At 44.3% G+C, this 19319-nt stretch overlaps 1 protein-coding gene across 1 annotated transcript in view; it reads left to right on the top strand.

The window, feature by feature from the left end:
• Positions 1-573: 573 nt before the first annotated feature.
• Positions 574-19319, top strand: part of ANPEP (alanyl aminopeptidase, membrane) — a 30918-nt gene continuing 12172 nt past the window's right edge. The window contains exons 1-10 of the mRNA XM_072618415.1: positions 574-647; positions 10423-11350; positions 13708-13850; positions 14298-14425; positions 15235-15361; positions 15473-15627; positions 15999-16112; positions 17253-17396; positions 17985-18050; positions 18416-18481. Coding sequence (XP_072474516.1) covers positions 10707-11350; positions 13708-13850; positions 14298-14425; positions 15235-15361; positions 15473-15627; positions 15999-16112; positions 17253-17396; positions 17985-18050; positions 18416-18481 — 1587 coding nt within the window. The 5' untranslated portion in view covers positions 574-647; positions 10423-10706. The remainder of the gene's footprint in view (positions 648-10422; positions 11351-13707; positions 13851-14297; positions 14426-15234; positions 15362-15472; positions 15628-15998; positions 16113-17252; positions 17397-17984; positions 18051-18415; positions 18482-19319) is intronic.

The following is a 19319-nucleotide window of genomic DNA, read 5'->3' as shown; positions in this document are numbered from 1 at the left end:
AGATGTGTGAGCAGCTGTTGCTGGGGAGCAGAGAGGAACGTGGTCCTAAGCCAGGTCCCTGGGACCTAGGGGCTGTGGAACTACAGCCAGATGGTGGGTTTTTCAAAACAGCATATACAGCCAGGAACGGAGGAACCCAAGGAACAAAGAACTCTTCTTGTTTCCACTGAAGGTGCTGGTAATTCCCTTACTTCTCCAAAACTCTGCTGTCCAGGCCAGCTTGTAGCTGGGCTGGGTAGCAATGCCTTTATCTGGTGGGTCACCCAGTACCACCCAGGATCCCTGCTGCTGCTGGCAGGGGCATGAATTACTTCTCTGCAGCATCAGATTATAGGTATATTTTCTTGTGGTTGCGCTTCTGGTTTTGCCTGGGTAGGCATGGAAGGGGTTAACCCTGAGGGACCTTCATAAGGTCAGGTTACTTCCCCTTAAAAATATGGAGAAGTTTCCTATTGAGATGGGCTGGGGGATAGGAGGAGTCTAGTGAGTGTGGTGTCAGCTACTCCTTCACAGGGGAGGGCTGGGTCTTGGCCTGGCTCAGAAGACCTAAGGGTGAGTTCAGGGGGGAGGACAAGGTGTTGGGGCCACAGCAGCAACAGCAGCTGGAAGAGGGAACATGGTGAACAGCCGCAGCTGGAGACTGGAAGGTGAGCAGGAGGCTCTGCTTTTGAATTGCTTTATTTGGACATGTTCCCGAGGAGTGCTCCCCTCTTTGGGGTCCTGGCTCCTCGTCTCTCTGTCTGGTGCTCCCACCCTTTTAGAAGGAGAAGCATCTCGGTATTTGGGGTTGCTGATGAGCAGGCTGGAGCAAGAAATCCCTGCAGACTGACTCTAGGGTGGGATCTTTGACCCTTGGGTAGGAGCATTTTGTAGGAATTGAGCAAGGGGAATAGAATCAGAGATGCCATTTGCCAGATATGAGGAAACTGAGTCCCTTTAAGGTGAAATCAGTTGCCTGCAATCTATCTAGTCAGTTAGGGACAGAGTCAGGACTAGTACCCCAGGGAATAATGACCAGATCCTTGGATTTGGCGTCAGCCCACTTGGATTCAAATCTGGGTCATTGATTACCTGCGGGGCTGAGCCTTAACCTCTCTGGATCCCAGTTTTCTCACCTGTAAAATGAAGAGGACAGAAAAGATGACCATTAGAGTCCCTTCTGGCTCTAAATTTATTTCCACTATTCACTATATATGCTATACATTTTTTTCTTAATTACATGTAAACAAAAGTTTTTATTTTTAATTTTTAATTCCAAATTCTCTCCCTCCCTTTCCCCTTCCTTAAGAAGGCAAACAATTTGATAGAGATTATACATAAGCAGTAATGCAAAACATTTCCGTAAGAGAATAATTTTCAACTCTTTCTTAGGGAGATGAGGGACAAAATGGGAGAGAGAGAGAGAGAGAGAGAGAGAGAGAGAGAGAGAGAGAGAGAGAGAGAGAGAGAGTGTGTGTGTGTGTGTTCCTATAGAAGTATGGGACTACAATGGGGTTTATGTAGGTTTATAGGGACAGGAAGTGACTTGAGAGGTGAGGGCCCTATAGGGTAGAGAATAAAGCTTAATTTGGATGGATGCTGGGGGTTAGCACATAGACATTTTAGTGACAAAAACAGGAGTAGGGCCAGCCTAAGAGTGTGATTTGAGGAGTAATATAAAGGGAAGGTACAAAGAAGGAAGACCTCAAGTCAGCCTTGGAAACTTGGACTCTGGCCAGTCCCAGTTGAAAACTGACACCATTGGAAGAAGTTGGTCATTGTATGTACTCAGACCTTTCTATTCTGGGTGGTATCTCTCTCCACTCCAGTTAAATTCAATTCAACTTACATTGTTAAGTGCTTGCCATATACAAGGAACTGGATTATTCTATCCTCATAGAACTATACAGACCTATGGATTAGCAGTTAATTAGCAGTTAACCAGCTGCTAGTGTTTCCTTCAGGTCATTGCTTCACCCCTTTAACAAACTACAGTTTATAGTGTTACCTTATCAGAAGCACCAAGGTCCTTGCCTTTTTTTCTCCCAATCTATCTGCTTCCTCTTACCCCTGTACAACCTTCTTTATCATTCTAGTGCTTGTTGCAGATCCAGGGATGAAAAAAAATCTATGGTTCAGGGAAGTTGAGTGGTAGGTCCCAGGCAGCATGGCTGGGATTAAGGATAGTCGCTGACTAGAACAAAATAAAAATAATAGCTATAACCTTTACATAGAGCCTATGTGCTAGGCATTTTAAAAATGTTGTCTTTTTGGATCCTCACAACAACCCTGGGAGGGGGGAAGCAAGTAATATCCTCATTTTACAGTTAAGGAAACTGGGGAAAAAAGATGTTAAGTGACTTGCCCAAGGACACACAGCTGGTAAGTATCAGGCCACATTTGAGTTCAGGTCTTCCTCAATTCTGCTCCAACTAGCTACACCCAAGTCTCAGAGAGGACCACTTTTTAATGAGGACTACTCCTTTTTAAGCACCTACTAGGTCAGGTACTGTCCTAGGTGCTGGGGATACAAAAACCAAAACTCCAGGTATTTGCATTGCATGGTGTGACAGCTACAAGTGCCTACATGGACAAATCCATAAAAAAGGCAGTTGGAAGGCATAGATTCTAATTCCCTAGAGAATTAGCAAAAGTCTCTTGTGAGAAGTCCTACATTCAAGCTGGGCTTTGAAGCGAGCCAAGGGTTCCAAGAGGCACAGAGATAAGGAAGGGGAACATTCCTAGCATAGGATATCTGTATCAGTAGAAGGAATCTGTACTTTAGGAGTTCACTGTGCAGTTGAGATGACAGATTCAGGCCTTAATTTAAAAAAAAAAAAAAAATCAATATTATAGTGAAGGCTCAAAGTCTAGAGTGGATAATTTGTGGGTATGGTGGGATGCAGGGAAAAATTTTCATTTAATATTTTATTTTTTTCTTAATTACATGTAAAGAAAAGTTTTTATTTGTTTTTAAATTTTGAGTTCCAAATTCTCTCCCTCCCTTCCCCTTCCTTGAGAAGTCATGCGATTTTATATAGATTATACATATGCAGTCATGAAAAAACATTTCCATAAAAGAACAATTTTTAAACCTTGTCTGGGGCACCTAGTCACTACCTAGCTCTTTTCTGTCTACTGAGCAGGACCTTTTGACAGTTCCTGGGACTTCTGGATCAGTAGTAGAACTGAGTCCCTAAAACCTTATTCCTCCACAGCCCACACCTCCCATCATCTGACCTTCATCCTATTCAGTTGTGGTGGAGCTGGCTAGATGCTGGCTCTCTGATGAGGGACACTTGGTTCTCACAGTACAAACTTGTTTTTCTGAAGCTCCCATAGGAAGTGCCCTGCTGGGCTGGCCCAGGGCCCCATCCTGACTCAGACTTTGGAGCAGAATGCAGGGAAACCACAACTGAGCTGCTTCCCATTCGCAGGTCAGCACTCTCTCCACCCCCCAGGTGGCCACACCCATCTGCCAGAATTAGGGGTCTGATGGTATATCTAGTGGTCTATATCTGGATTTATTAAACCCTACCCTCACCAACTTCTACCTAATCCATCATCACTTCTGCTGTCTATGCTTTTAGAACATATATGCCCAGAGTCCAAAAGATAGTCCATTCAGACCTGATTCTTGGGGGAAAGACTATAGCCATTCGAAGGCAGGGTAATGGATAGAGTATCGGACTTGGAACTGGAAAGACCTGGGTTTAAGTCTTGCCTCAGACTCTTAGTAGCTAGGTGACGCTGGGCAAGCCATTACTCTTCTCAGCCTCTGTTTCTTCATCTGTGAAATGAAAGATCTGGACTTGATAGAATCCAAAGTCTCTTCCAGCTCTAAATCTACAAGCTTATGATTCATACTTGGGGTTTATAGATATCCACCCTAGGAATCTAAGGACAGTGTAGGAAGCTTTGCTGAGTCATGTTAGTGGATGTGGGACAGTACATAGAGCACTAACAGGCTGGAGGGCCAGATACTAGAATTCTAGTCTGAGCTCTGACAATTCTTGCCTATATGACCTTATGCAATTCTCCTAAGCCCAATGTCTTGGGTTAGGGGTAGAGCAGAAAGAGTACTGTGCTTTAAGTCAGAAGAGGTCTGGATTCAAGTCCCCTGACCTCTGGCAAATCATTTGTGCAGATTCTTTAAACCTATTTCTTCACCTACAGAAGAGAAACTAATAATACCTGTAGTATCCACCTCACAGGGTTGTTTTGAAGATCAAATGAGACGATGTGTTTAAAGCATGTTATCAATGTGAGTTATTGTCCCAACCTCTTTACCATCTACTGGTATTTTGATGGCAAAGAGATTTGACCAGGAACATTTTGGAACCATGTGGAGGGTGAGGATGGCGGCCATGGTTGAAAATAATGTTACTGTTAGTCGTGGGGGTCATCCCACTCGACTCATCAGCCCACCTTTGGATGTTTCTTGCCTTCCCTCCCAAAACGGGACAATTCAGTGGTTAGTAACCTGCCCTCTGTTCTCTGTCCTGTTGCTACTACATCCTCCTGGATCTTCCTCCAGTTTGACAGCTCAGACAGCTGTGATGGTGTCAGGGTCACATTATGGTCCTAACTTTTGTTCTTAAATTGCACTGATGCAGAGGTTTCTTCTTTTTCTTCTATTTCAAGGAGACCTAACTGCTCCTGGGAAGTAAAAGTTCCTAACCTCCATAGACAATTGAGTCTTTTCCCTCCTCCTTGACCCAGGACCAAACATTGGCCCTGCCCCCAAGAAGCAGAGGAGAAACCCCTTGCACAGGCAAAAGAGCAGGAGGACTCAGGCCACAGCTAGGATAGCCCATCTCAATGGAGTTCTATTGGGAGCTTTTGTCAGACTGCAGAGATGAGGGTATCCAGGGTAACCCACTGGATGGAAGCGTTTGAAGCATACTCCCCTCACCCCCAAATCATAAGAGAACTCTCCTCTCTGTCTCCCACCCCTCTGAGGCAACATTCTTGCCATTGGCAAGTGACCTTCTCTACTAGATTGCTGAGATCTTACCTCTTTTTGCCTTTTCTGCTGTTCAGACAACAATGAGAATATCCTGAGTAGTCCTGCTAGACTTCAGCCATTGAGTTTCAAAGAGTACCCCAGCTGGGCATGGCTTGGGGGATGTGAGTGGAGCTGGATTTCAGAAGCAAAACCCTCCACAAAAGTCCTGAAATTTAGGGATATTGGGACAGGGCTGACTGATAGCTCAAAGTACTATGCAAAGGTGTGTAGGTCTGAAATCTAAATCCCCTCCATAACTCAACTCCTGGGAGTCTGTGAGTGCAAATGCAGACTAATCCTGATGTCAAACAAGAAAGCTGGCCCTGTCTCCTGTGTTTATTTTCCTTATTGACATTTGCATGTTTGAAGGGCTCCTAATTTGAGGAAGGCTATACTCTTCAAGGTAGAGGTCTCAAGTACAGTCTTGTTCAAACGCCTCGTTTTACAAGTGAGGGCCAGAGTTTATATGACTCAGTGAGTTAGAGGAAGAATTGGGTCTTCCAAGTCCTAGTCCAGTAAATTTCTTCTTGATCCCACACTGCCTCTCAAACCCATCAAAAACCTGCCTGACTGCTTTAGGGATAATAAATAATTCCGGTCTTCCACTCCCCCTTTTTAGGGGAGGATCAGGTGGGAGAGCTGGATCTGTGACTTCATTAAGAACTTATGGGGAACTTGGAAATTCTCTCTCCCAAGGCATGTTGGCATGATCTCTGTAGCTCAGTCTTAGTAGACCACAGTCACCCAGCCAGGGTATCATAAGTGTGACTTCCTGATTGACTCTGCCTCTCTATTCATTGTCATTGACACTTGTTCTCTTAAATTATATATTTTAAAAATAAAATATACAAAATATAAAAATAAAAATAAATATTTTTCTGTCCTTAACTCTAGTACTGAGCAGTGTTCAGGAACATGGGCCAGCTACTATTTTGAGGAGTGGGGACATTTACCCTCCTTTGTCTAGCATTTACTATGCTGGTAGCGAAGGTGCCTGTAGGCAGCTCCAAAGTAGACTGACTCCCTCTTGTTGTTACAGGGTTTTCCTCTTAGTGGCTTCAGCTAATTGTGGGGCAGTGGAAAGTTTTGGAGTTAGATGTCCAAATTTCAGTTTTACTAGTTACTAGCTCTGTGACTTTGATCAGATCTTTTAATTTAATTACCCCTAGACTTCCTTTTTCCTGGCTGTAAAATCAGTTAATCAACAAGTATTTATTTATTAAACACTTAGATTGTTCTAGGCTTGGCCCTATTTGGTAAGGATGAAACAAATCGTGCCCTCAGGCAGTTTACATGCTAATGAGGAACACTACCAGTCAGTAAGTAGTGAATATAGAGTAGGTTGAAGTTAACCTTAGAGGGAGAGGCATTAGCAGCTGGTGCCACTGGGATAGTTCTTGTTGAGTCCTGATTCTTCATGACGCCATTTGGGGTTTTCTTAGGAATATTGGAGTGGCTTACCATTTCCTTCTCTAGCTCATTTTATAGATGAGGAAACTGAGGCAAATGGGGATAAGTGACTTGACTAAGAACACACAGCCTGTAAGTGTCTGAAGGTGGATTTGAACTCAGTTTTTCCTGACTCCAGGCCCAGCACTCTATTTAATGTGCCACCTAGTTGCCCAAGGCTTCTCATAGAAGGTGTCATTTCAGTTGAATTTTAAAAGAAGTCAGGGATGATAAAAGGCAGAACATTGGAGATGTGAGGGGCAACCAATACAAAGACACAGAGATGGAAGATCCACATTTTTAGCTTCTTGGAACAGCAAGTAGACCAGTGTGGTCTAAAAGAAGGGGTTAGACTAGATGACTTCTGTGGTCTGTTCCAGTGTTAAATCCTATGACACTAATTCCCACTAAGGTTTTTCTGGTGCTGCCTTCACCTTAGGTTTGCTTCAAGGTATCATCTTCTGAATTAGAATGGGTAGAAGGTAGAAGGACCAAATTGCTGACATACAAAAGGGGCCATACCTTAACCAAATCTTATCCAGAGTTTGGGATCAGAGAATCTGTATCCTTTCATCCAGGGATCTATCTACAACTGACCCCTCTGGTAAAGATTCCATCTTTCCCTGGCTCACCCATGTGGATCATAGTTAGAGATCAGCAGAGCTGGAAGAATCATTAGCACTCATCCGGTTCCAATTTCTTCATTTTGTAAATGTTTATAAGCTCTTTTCCTCCATTAGTTCATCAATGCCAATAAGGCACCTCTTCCCTTCTGCTCCTACCCCCAACTTTTTAGTGCCGCTTACCTATTGGCAAACAGTTTCATTCTCACCTCCTATGGAACTCATTTTCCCCACTCCTGAAAGGCACATTCAAGCAGAGTTGGATAATTTGCTCCAAGGTCAGCATGGCGCATGCTGAAAAACAGTAATCCCAGACTTGAATTATTCTTTTTCTTATTGCACTACCTCCAGACCAATCAGACTGGCCAGATGTTTTTTTCCTCTACATGATATTCACCTCTGTTTTTGGATCTTCTTGGCATGGGCTGTCCTCATTTCTACCTGTTAGAGTCTCATGCCTTCGCTTTCTCCTTCAATTCAGGTGCCACCTTCTACATGAGGGCTTGCCTGATTCCTACTCCTTGTTTACACTAGCCCCATCTTGAAATGACTTTATCTGATTTTCTGTATATATTGCTAGCCCCTAACCTACTTGAACCTGTGATTTCCTTGGTGTAGGGAACTTCTATGTGAGGAACTTCCCTCTATGATTACAGTTTATATTGCTGTCTCTGCATTTTGTAGCCTTAAGGAACTTCTCAGACCACTGGGAAGTTAAGTGACTTACCCAGGGTCATACAGTCAGGATGTGTTAGAAGTGGGACTTGAACCCAGACCTTCCTGGCTTTGAGGTGGACTTTCCAGCCAGTAGACCCAGCTGCCTGTCTGTTGGGCACTTAGCAGGTGCTTAATAAATGTTTGTTGAATTGAGTTGACATTGATTTCTCATAGTAACTTCAAATGTTCCCGTCCATCTTTTTCACCTTGAGCTATCCTGCCCTGAAGAAATTCCCAAAACTTTGAATCTTGATCTCTTCCCTTCCCTGAACCCTGAATGCATGGGAAGTCTGAAGCACCTGGTTCAACCTTTGATTATCAGTTATCTTAAGTTGCTTCCAAGTTATTTTGCTTGGATTAGGTTTTCCTGACTAGATTTCATGCACCTTAAGGACAGGGATGGCGTCTTCTATTTTGAGACCCTGCTCAGTACCTTGTACAGGACTGGTCACAGGGCAGACACTTAGGAATCACTTGGTTGATGGATTGATAAATCTGGGTATGTCTCCTATTTTTAAAAATCCTTAGAGGGGCAGCTAGGTGGAGCAATGGATAGAGCACTATCTCTAGAGTGAGGAGGACCTAAGTTCAAATTTGGTCTTATGTACTAGATGCGTGACCCTGAACAAGTCACTTAACCCTGATTGACCCCCCCCCCCAAAAAAAAAATTCTTAGGGAATGGATTCCCCCATTCTAGTTCTATGTGTTAGCAATGCTATCCTCTAGTTGGAAATTGGAATATGATCACAAAGGGTATAGATAGGAGCACGTAGACCATGTAGTAGCCACAAAGTAATTCTTCCACTGTGCTCAGAGTTGGAAGGTACTTTATGTGAGTTAGATTTCCCTTTGGGGGTCTAGAATGTTGGGAGAAGTGTGCTATAATGGAAAGGATATTATAGCATATATAGAAGCCCTAAATTTGAATTGTGACCTTGCTATTTATTAACTCTAATCTAAAATGGAAATGATAATAATTGCTAGCATTTCTATAGCATTTTCAAGTTTATAAAGCACTTTATAAATTTTTTTTCCATTTGATCCTCACAGCAACCTTGGGAGGAAAGTGCTGTTATGATCTTTGTTTTTACAGCTGAGGAAAACTGAGGCATACAGAGGCTAAGTGACTTACTTAAGATGCCACAGGAAGTAGATGCCTGAATTTGAACTCAGAGCTTCTTGACCCTAGGTCCAGAGCTCTATCCACTGTGCCTCCTAGCTGCCAAGGGCAAGCAGGACTGAGTTGGGTGAAGCCATGAAACCATTCCTATGAAACCTGAAGGCAGGTAGGTGGTCCAAAGGATAGAGCATTGGACTTGGAAGTCAGGAAGACTTGAGTTCAAATGTGACCTCAGACACTTAAATAGCTGTGTGACGCTGGGCAAATCACCAAACCACTGTCTGCCTCCATTCTCCCATTTGTAAAATGGGGATAAAAATAGCACCTTACTCCCAGGGTTGTTAGTAGGAGCAAATGAGATAATATTTGTAAAGCTCTTTGTCAGTTTTAAAGTACTATGGAAATGCTAGCTGTCATGGATGACAATGATGCTTGAATTACCTTCCTCAAAAGGTTGTGAGCAAAAAAGCCCATGGTAATATGCCTTACTACCTTTGCAATGCAATAGCATTATATAACATGAGCGTTGTCATTATTAGTGCAGATGTAGAAAACTTAGAGAAGATCAGGAGGCCAGCAAAGAAAATAGTTAAAAGATCATTGTGCCAAAAGAATTGACATCATTTTCCCAGGGGAATGGAGGGCTGAAAAAAGAATGGTCCTCCTTATTGTATATTTTTTGGGTGGCCTAGGAAATGGAGTAGATATCTCCATTTCTACCAATAAAAAGACAGAAAAGAATAAGCCATAACCTGCCCCTTCTCCACCCCCTTACAACTAAAACAAGTCTCCAGAAGGCACTTAGGTTAGATAATAATAACTTTCTGAACTTAAGGTTTGTGAAGAAATCGTTACCAAAGGAAATTACGTAACCTCCACTAAAGTTAGAATTCAGATCATAGGATCAAGAGGTCTTCTAGTCTAAGAAGACTTTTTCTCCTTCATTTTACAAATGAAGAAACTGAGTCCCAGGGAGATTAAAGTCACTTATCACTTGAGTATTAAGGAACAGAACCAGGATTTGAACTCAGGCTCTTTGACTCTAACCACAGTGCTCTTTCTGCTATATCATGACCCAAAAAAACATTGATATTTATCTTTCTAGGCTAACTTCTCCCAGAGGCAGTAAACTGAATCGAATCCTTCTAAATAGCTAGATTCAGAGTGAAGAAGCTGGCTTTAAACTCCAGCTTTACGAATGACTATGTGTCACCTTGGACAAGTCACCATCTCTCTGACCTCAGTTTCCTTCTTGTAAAGGGAGTAGGAGTGGTGAAACTAGAAGACCCCTGGGGTCGTTTCCACGCTTAATTCCCTCATCCCTTTTTGGGCTCTTAACTTGTATTTCTTGCTACCAGATATTTCTTTCTTGTCCTCCAATTAGATCTCTTGGTATTATTGAAAGCCATCTCCTCTGAGATCCCTTAAAGCCGGGCTCCCGGCCTCTTCTACTGTGCGTCTAAACTCCAACTGCCCATTGGGGTGCTTTTGGCAGACTGTAACCTGACACCCTTTTTGCTCCCAGCAGGGCCTGTGTGTTGCTGACCAATCACTTTGTCTTTATCCCTTCTCTGGAGCCCTAGGCAAAGTGTGGACCTGAACCATTGAACGTGACCTTCGACTGTCTCAGTTCTGGTTAATTTTTACCTCTTAATGCTGTTCATGGTCCTCCCCTTATCTTGCTACATAAAAGCCCAGGACAGGTGCTGCAGACCTCTCCTCTGAGACTTTCCCCCACATCCCTGCTCTCCCTGCTCTCCCACATCCAATTCCCCTTCACCTCTACCCCTACCCCCTCACACTGCCACCATGGCCAAAGGCTTCTTCATCTCCAAGACGCTGGGCATCGTGGGTATCCTTTTTGCAATAGCGGCTATAAGCACCATCATCGCCTTAGCAGTTGTATACTCTCAGGAGAAAAATAAGAATGCGTCGACCCAACCAGAGAATCCCACCGCTCCTGCCGTCCCGGTCACGAGCACAGCCACGACCCCGAGCACAGCCACGACCCCGAGCACAGCCACGACCCCGGAACAAAACCTACCTTGGAACAGATACCGACTGCCAAAGTCTCTGATCCCTGAGAATTACACTGTGCAGCTAAGGCCCTATCTGACCAAGGATAACCGGGGCCTATATATCTTTACGGGTGAGAGCACTGTTTGCTTCCTTTGTAAAGAAGAAACCAATGTCATTATCATCCACAGTAAGAAACTCAACTATACAATGAAGGATGGCGGCCACCATGTGAGTCTGAAGGGGGTGAGTGGCTCCCAGCCACCTGAAATTGATAGGACTGAGCTGGTGACAACAACCGAGTATCTGGTTGTACATCTGAAAGATAAACTGGTAGTTGGTCATTACTATGAGATGGAGAGTTCCTTCACTGGAGAGTTGGCTGATGACCTGGCTGGCTTTTACCGCAGCGAGTATACAGAAGATGGAGTAAACAAGTAAGAATTGGGGCCCAGCTTTGGTGGAGGTATCTCTTACCTCTCACCCCACCACAGGTTTTCTTTATAGAAAGAGGAATTTGGAGAGTTTGGGGTTCTGAAGAGCAAGGCACAGCAATGGAGTGGAGGTTGACCAGGGAAGGGGTACAAGTAGGAACCTCCCACCCTTTAAGGCTTGGTCATGTTAAGAAAAGATCCCCTAGAGAAGAGGAGAAAAAGACCCTGTGGTGTTTCCCATTGTGGGGAACAGGGAGCCATTGTGGTTTGGGTCTGACAAGTTCAGTATATCATGGAAAGTCATTGTGATGCTGTGAAATGAGCACAGGACTGAGACAGAAGATCCGAGTCGACATCTTGGTTCTACTATTTCCTTAGCTTTTGACTACGGTCAAGTCCCTTATTTCTCCAAGAATCAGTTTTCTTAGCTGTAAAATGAAGATAATCAAATTTGCCTTATTGCAAAGAAAGGACTTTGCAAACTATAAGAAGCTAGGCCATTTTTTGGGGGGTGGTAGAGGTGAGGGTGGGTCCAGACCTATGATTTAATTGATTTGGGGAACTCCCAAATGATGAAACTCCCTCAGCCATTGTGGATCTGGTATTGTCCTATAACTATGGTCTTAGAGTTGCCTGGGCTGCTGAGATGTTAAAGTGGTTTTCCCAAGGCCACTCAGCTAGTGTTTGTCAGAAGTGGGGTTGTTTTGGAGGTTATCTTTGGAAGTAGCCTTGGATCTAGCCTAGGTAGCCTACCCCCTACAAATAAGGTCCCAAGTCAGATGGGCTCTAGATGTTTGTTCCAGACCCTTGGGAAGAATGGGAGTCTGGATCAACCTTGTCTCAGAAGGACTAGAGAGAATCTGGGCTAGTTCAAAGGTTGACCTAAGGATTCTGAGCCCAGGGACTTAATTTGGTTTGATACCCTGAGCACCATCCACATCTACCATATGGAGAATCTAAAACCATGCATTTGCCCCTGAATTAATCCAGTTTTCCTAAGGTTTTCTGGCCTTAAAGGTGATTATAATGAAGGCTGAAACTAGAATAACTGTATATGTGCTCCCCATCCTCTCATTCTGACCCAGTTTCCAATCCACATCCTTGGGTTGGGTTGCATCTAAACTCAGTGCCTTTTTGCATGGACCCCAGAATCTATATCTCTGTTAGTTCCTCTGCTAACTAGATGGGACAATAAGAGACCTCTCCGTGGTTGCGATGATGTAGAGGGTATTTAAAAAAACCCCAACAACATTTCTAATAATGATAGTAATAACAAGAATTTATATAGCCCTTCAAGGTTTGCAAAGTGCTTCACATATGTTATCTCATTTGATCCTCACAGCAACCCTGTGAAGTACCCCCATTTTACAGATAAGAAAACTGAGGCTGAAAAAGATTCATTGACTTACCCAGGGTCACACAGCTATGTAACTTTCCAAGGTAGGCTTTATACTCAGGTCTATCCTGACTCCAAGTCCAGGGCTCTGTCCGCTGAGCTGCCTCTAGGTTTCTTAGGCACAGTTGCATGATTGCGGTTCAGTTGTTTCAGTCATGTCTGATTCTTTGTGACCTCATTTGGGGTCTTCTTGGCAAAGACTGGAGTGATTTGCCATTTTCTTCTGCAGCTCATTTTACAGGAGTGGAAACTGAGGCAAACAGGATTAAATGATGTGCCCAGTGTCACACAGCTAGTATGTTTCTAAGGTCAGATTTGAGCTCAGGAAGAAGAGTCTTCCTGACTCCAGGCCTAGTGCTCTATCCACTGTGCCACCTTTCCCTTCCCCTGGTTCAGGCAGTCCTCTGGTGCCTAAGGTTTAGCTCTGGGCTTCACTTTCTCTTATCTGTGAAAAGAACGTAATGGATGGTACAATGGGAAGAGTGGCATTAGAGGAACTAGGTTCAAATCCTGCCTCTGGTACTTTATTACCTGTGTGACTGCATTTGGGGTTTCCTCAATGAGGGTTTTGGACTAGATGATCTCTAAGTTCCCTTGGAGTCCTATGACCTCTAAAAGCTACTAGTCAGCTCACAGTGTTGTTGTGAGGCATGTCCTTTGAAATCCTTAAACACGAATTCTTGCTGCTGCGATTTTGGTGTCCTTTGCCTCACTGTCCTTCAGAGGTAGCCTGAATTCTCAAACTCTGTACTAGAGGGGAGTATAAGCTCTGGGCAACAGAACAGAGTACCTGTCTAGCTAGGTACAGGGCCTGGCACGTAATAGGTCTTTAATAAATGTTTACTGATTGATTAATGGTAGTAGCTTCCCATTTGGTGATGAATTCTCTAGTCAAGGCAATCTGTTATTATTGGGTGTATCTGTCATCATGGAGGGCCAATAATTCCCATCTGTGCTCACTCAGGGTGTTGGCCACGACACAGATGCAAGCACCTGATGCACGTAAATCCTTCCCATGCTTCGATGAGCCGGGCATGAAGGCCACCTTTGACATCACACTGATCCACCCCTCTGACCACATAGCCATCTCCAACATGCCTGTCATATGTAAGTCTTCCAAGATGGGGCTTACTCTCCTCTCTCCCATTCAACTCCCTGTCCCTGGACCTCTTGAGACAAAGATTGTGTGAGGACAGTTAGTACCACCTGGAGCACAGTTTGTTGAGGAGGCAGGGATGGTGGTGGGGGCTAGGGATGTGATGGTTCCAAAAGATGGTCTCACTGCAGGTAAAGAGGTGGGCAACCTGGCTGTTGCCCCCAAGGGACTTGGGGAAGGCAAAGGGCTGGGGAGAGGGGAGTCACAAGAGTGGTACCCTGGGAGGGAGGTGGCTGTGCTGCTTGCTAGCAGGAGGCACAAGGTTGTCATTCTCCCTATGCTACTTACAGGTCTTGGACTAGTGATAATCTTCAAGAATGAGTGAGGTGGTGTTCTGGAGGCAATAGGGAGCTAGCAGAGGCAAGTTGCTATTTTACCCTCTTCTCATTTGTGTCCAGCTTCTGTCCAATATGAGAGTAACTGGAACATCACTCATTTTAAGACCACCCCAAGGATGTCCACTTATCTCTTGGCGTATATTGTCTGCCAGTTTGAAGCAGTGGAGAAAATTGAACATGGTGTACAGGTATAAAATTCAAGGCCAGGGCCAGGCCATTTTTCTGAATTGGGCCCTTCCATGTTCAGAATTCCCCCTCTGCCCCCCTACCTTACCTTACCCCTCCTTCACCCCCCCCCCCCCCCACCTTCCCTAGTGGATCAGAGAGCATTAGGGGATATGGAATGGGCAAGATCTTTTTATACTTCATAGAAACATAGACAGACCTTAAAGAAACTCTGGAAGTTTCTTAGTGTAGGTGAGGTCCATAAGAGTTAAGTAATGTGTTTAAGGTCACACAGTAAGAGATCTGGGCTAGAACCCAAGTCGGCTCATTTCCAGCCCAGTACTCATGCCTCCATCTCATATTCCCCTGCAAGCTCAGAACATAAGACAGGAGGCTGCTGGGAAAGAGCATAGACAGAAGGAAGAGGGCCATGCCAACATAAGAACCCAGAATCCTAGCCATTCAGTGTCCCTGTCAACACTCATGTCCTTCCCAGCATAGCAGATCCCTCCTACATACCTGTTCTCCCTCTCCCATCAATACACTTGTTTCTCTTTATGCCTCTCTGTGGCCTCAGCCTCTCAGACCTTCAAAGCCTTCTTTTCTAAGGACCAGAGCTCCCTTCCACCACCCTCCCGGACTCTCTTCACCCAGGTTCTTTTTGGCTGAAAACAACAGAAATAAATGTCTGTGTAGTAAAAGGTGCTAATGCCAGGACATCTCTCCCCTGACTCCCCAATCCAGGACTCTGACCCTATCCCACCCTCCTGGTTCTGGCTATGGCCTGGGTTGTTTTGTTTTTCAGTCTTTAGCTGGATCTATTCCTTTACAGATCAGAATCTTTGCCCGTCCCAAAGCAACTGAGGAAAGACATGGAGAATATGCCTTGAATGTCACAGGCCCCATCCTTACGTTTTTTGCAAATCATTACAATACGTCCTACCCATTGCCTAAATCTGGTAAGTAGAGCCAGATATGCAGCAGTGAGTGCCTTCCTGGGGCCTGAGTAAGCCTTTGGACCAAAATATTGGGGTGGGGGGCAGCTTTGCTCAATGGGCCTCCTTCTTCAGATCAGATAGGTCTGCCAGACTTCAATGCTGGAGCCATGGAAAACTGGGGTCTTGTGACCTACCGGGAGAATGCACTGCTGTATGATGAGTTATCTTCCTCCATTAGCAACAAGGAGCGCGTGGTTACAGTGATTGCCCATGAGCTTGCCCACCAGGTACCACATTCTGCCACAACCTCTATGGATCACTTCTTTTTACCCCTTCAGGGGAAGGGATGGGGCATTTAATCTTTGACACCCCCTTGATTTGACTGTTCCTGTGTTGGGTGGATGTGCATGAAGGCATGTCTAGTTGGGTCATAGATTTGTAGCTACAGAGAACTTAGAACTAGAAGGAATCTTGAAAATAGTTTACTCCAATACCCTCTTTTTATATATAAGGAAGTTGAAGACCATACAGGAAATGTGATTTGCCCAAGGTCATGCAGTTGCTAAGTGGCAGAGACAGGATTTGAATCCAGATCCAGCTGATGAAGGGGTCCAGGGGATAGAGATCACAGGTCCCTAAATACCTTTTATTCCTTAAGTGGTTTGGCAACCTGGTCACTGTGGAATGGTGGAATGACCTGTGGCTGAACGAAGGCTTTGCTTCCTATGTGGAGTACCTGGGGGCTGACTTCGCTGAACCTTCCTGGAACTTGGTGAGTAGATGTTATATGTTGAGATTCTCCTGTGTCATAGGGCCAAAGCCAAAAGGGCAACTGAGTTTCCTATGCAAAGAATTCAATTCAGTTAAATTCAATAAACTTTTATTAAGCAGAAGATCACCTAATTTGTATTAGGTATTGGGAGAAAGAGGAGGAGGGGGAGGAGGATGGAAAGAAAGCAAAAACAGTCTGCCTTCAAAGGACTTGCATTCTACTGAGTGGGATGTACAGAGTGGAGAGCACATGTACAGAGATACAAATAGGATCCAAATCACAACTTTCCCCATCATTATATTGCGGGTTGGCATAAGAAATTAAATGGGAGTTTTGAGGGAGCTGCAAATCACACACAAAGGCCAGCAGATAACACGGAACCTAGATTTTACAATAAGTAAACATTCCATAAAAGAAAAAGAAACAATTCAGGGTCTTTCTCTGGGATGAAGGGAGGGCCACAGAATTCTATGCAGATTTTTTCAGATCACAGGGGGCACACTGTGCCCCTAACCCCTGTGATGTGGAAAGGATAACTATATACAAAGTAAATACACAGTAATATAATATGACAGGGGAGGTGGGCTGGAGGGGTGGACTGTAACAACTTGTAATTCCCCTGACAAATGAACCCCACCCCCCAGTTTAGCTAATCTGTGCCTTGAGGGCTTGGAACCATCTCAGTTACACCCTTCAGAGACTGACTGAACTTCATAGAAGAGAAAAGGGTGGATCATGTATTAAAAATTCATTATTGATAGTTATGGTTAAAATAGCTATTAATAAGTACTAAAATATTATGCTAAATAGTCTATAATACGATATTCCAAGTATATATTCACATATTATACATACAATGTATAGTTATTACATAATACAGAATTAACATAATAGTATAATATTAATTTCTCTGAGACCCAGATTGTGAAGAACTTTAAATGCCCGTAGAGGTAACAGGCTCAAGCTTCTAAAGCCGAGGAGTCACTTGGTCAGAATTGTGTTTTAGGAAACATCTGACAGATCTAGAATCAGTCAATGACTTATGAAGGGTGTGGGGTTGAGAGGGGGATTAGGCAGGTACTCTGCTCTCTCCTTGTTCAGCTGTAAAGGTTTGGGGTGGGGCTCCTTCTGGCTTTGCAGAAAGACCTCATAGTACTGAATGATATCCACCGAGTGATGGCTGTCGATGCCCTGGCCTCTTCCCATCCACTGTCCACCCCTGCAGATGAAATCAACACCCCAGCCCAGATCAGTGAGCTCTTTGATACGATCACCTACAGCAAGGTAAGGCCTTCTGGCTAGAAGTACACAGTAGCATCCTACTCTGCTTGGGAGGTGGAGATAGAGCTATTTTAACACCTTCATCATACCTATGTAGAGCCTTCACTGAGTCACCCAATAGAATTTTACAGAATCTATCTAAGTCTCATGGGATTATAAGATGGAGTAGTTTAATAGCCCTTAAATAATATTCTAGGCCAATTCTTTCACTTTACGGATGAGAGAAAATTGAGGGCTAGAGTGATTTGCCCAAGGTCATACAACGAAGAGCTAGATTTTGAACTCAGGCCCTCTGCAGTCCCTGATCAGTCATAGATGTAGAACCGAAAAGGAGGCCATGTTGCCTCTCAGAAACAGTCTAATCTCAGTGTAACTCTGAGCTAGCCTGAAAGGGCTCAGTTAGCCCTAGGCATGCCCTTGTGTCTATCTTGCCCCTTTCCTGAGGAGCTCCTTAGCACTGGAGAGCACTTACCTGAAGCCCTAGATCCAGGCTGCCAGATTGTCTGCCCACTGACTTCCCTGGCATAAAGTCTCCTTGAAACTTTCCTCTCTCTAACTGCATTTTTGAGGGCCCATCTTTCATCTTTCCAGGGAGCCTCAGTTCTTCGGATGTTGTCCAGTTTCCTTACAGAAGACCTCTTCAAAACAGGCTTGGCGGTGAGTACTTAACTACAACCCTCTCTTGGCAGGCAGGAAGGATGAAAGGGAAAGATTGCACAAAGTCCTGATTTGCCCTGGTTCTGTTCCTAGTTCCCCCTCAGGTTTCACTTTTCCTGAGGCCTTCAATCACAGAAGCCTTGGCCAATAGTACAACTTGGAATAGATTGAGAAACTTTGGGATTTGGAGGAAGCTTGGTGGTGGAGAGTTTTACATTTTATACTTGAGCAAACAGGTCTAAAGAGACTAAGTGACTAACCAAAGGTAATACAGGTAATAAGCAGCTGAGCTAGGACCCCAACCTAAATCCTCTCACTAAATCCGAGAGTCTTGCCACTCTATCTAACTGATTGTCTCTCCACAGTCCTACCTGCATGCCTTTTCTTACAATAATACAGTCTACCAGGATCTATGGAATCACCTCCAACAAGTGAGTAAACAGTTTATTTCCTTCTTGTGAGAAAGCTTCTATCCCTGGATAGATGGCGCTGTACAATTTACATTGATCAGAATCGTTGAACTGTAAGGGCCCTTAGGGATCATTTAGTTTTTGAGTCCAATCCCTTGTTTCAAAGGTAAGGACATTGAGGTCCAGAAAGATGAAATGTCTTGTTCCAGCTCACCTGGCTAGTCACTAACAAGGCCAGCCCTAAGACTCTGGTATCTCTGACTTCCGGTTCTGTGGTGTGTCCATCACACCTAACTTCCTTTCCAAAGCCTGCCCTAAAGGCTAGGATTAGGCCTCCATATTGGCCCACCCTGACTCCCATACAGGCAGTACTGAGAGCTAAGTTAAAGATTCCCACCATGCCCAGGAGTCCACTTGTACTACATGCATGTGTCTATGAGTATGGGGGTAGATAGCAGCTTATTGTGGAAGAGGATCCTCAGAGGATGGAAAACAGGGCATTCATACTGACTGACATTTCCTAGATGATATTATAGGATGTGGTCCTTGAAGGAAAGCAAAGACCCGTAGAAAGAGAAGACAAGGGATACATATTCCACTTTGTTTGCCTCTGTAAGAGTACTCAGGGTGTTTTGTGGAAGGACAGGAGTAGGGTCCATGAGGGAGATAGTGAGAGGAGTGGAAATAGTTGTCTTGCATACTTTTGCGGGCCAACACTTTTATCACTCAGGATCATTGGATCATATAATTTAGTTAATTAATCAAAGGATATGTCTTAAGGAGCAGTGCTAGGCACTGGCCACCCAAAAAGAGACAAAAGACAGACCCTGTGCTCAAGGAGCTGATGTTCTAAGAGGAG

This window comes from Notamacropus eugenii, chromosome 1 (assembly GCF_028372415.1).
Source record: "Notamacropus eugenii isolate mMacEug1 chromosome 1, mMacEug1.pri_v2, whole genome shotgun sequence".
NCBI lineage: Eukaryota > Metazoa > Chordata > Mammalia > Diprotodontia > Macropodidae > Notamacropus > Notamacropus eugenii.
Note: the sequence above shows the minus strand (reverse complement) of the source record. Positions and strands in the feature narration are given on the sequence as shown.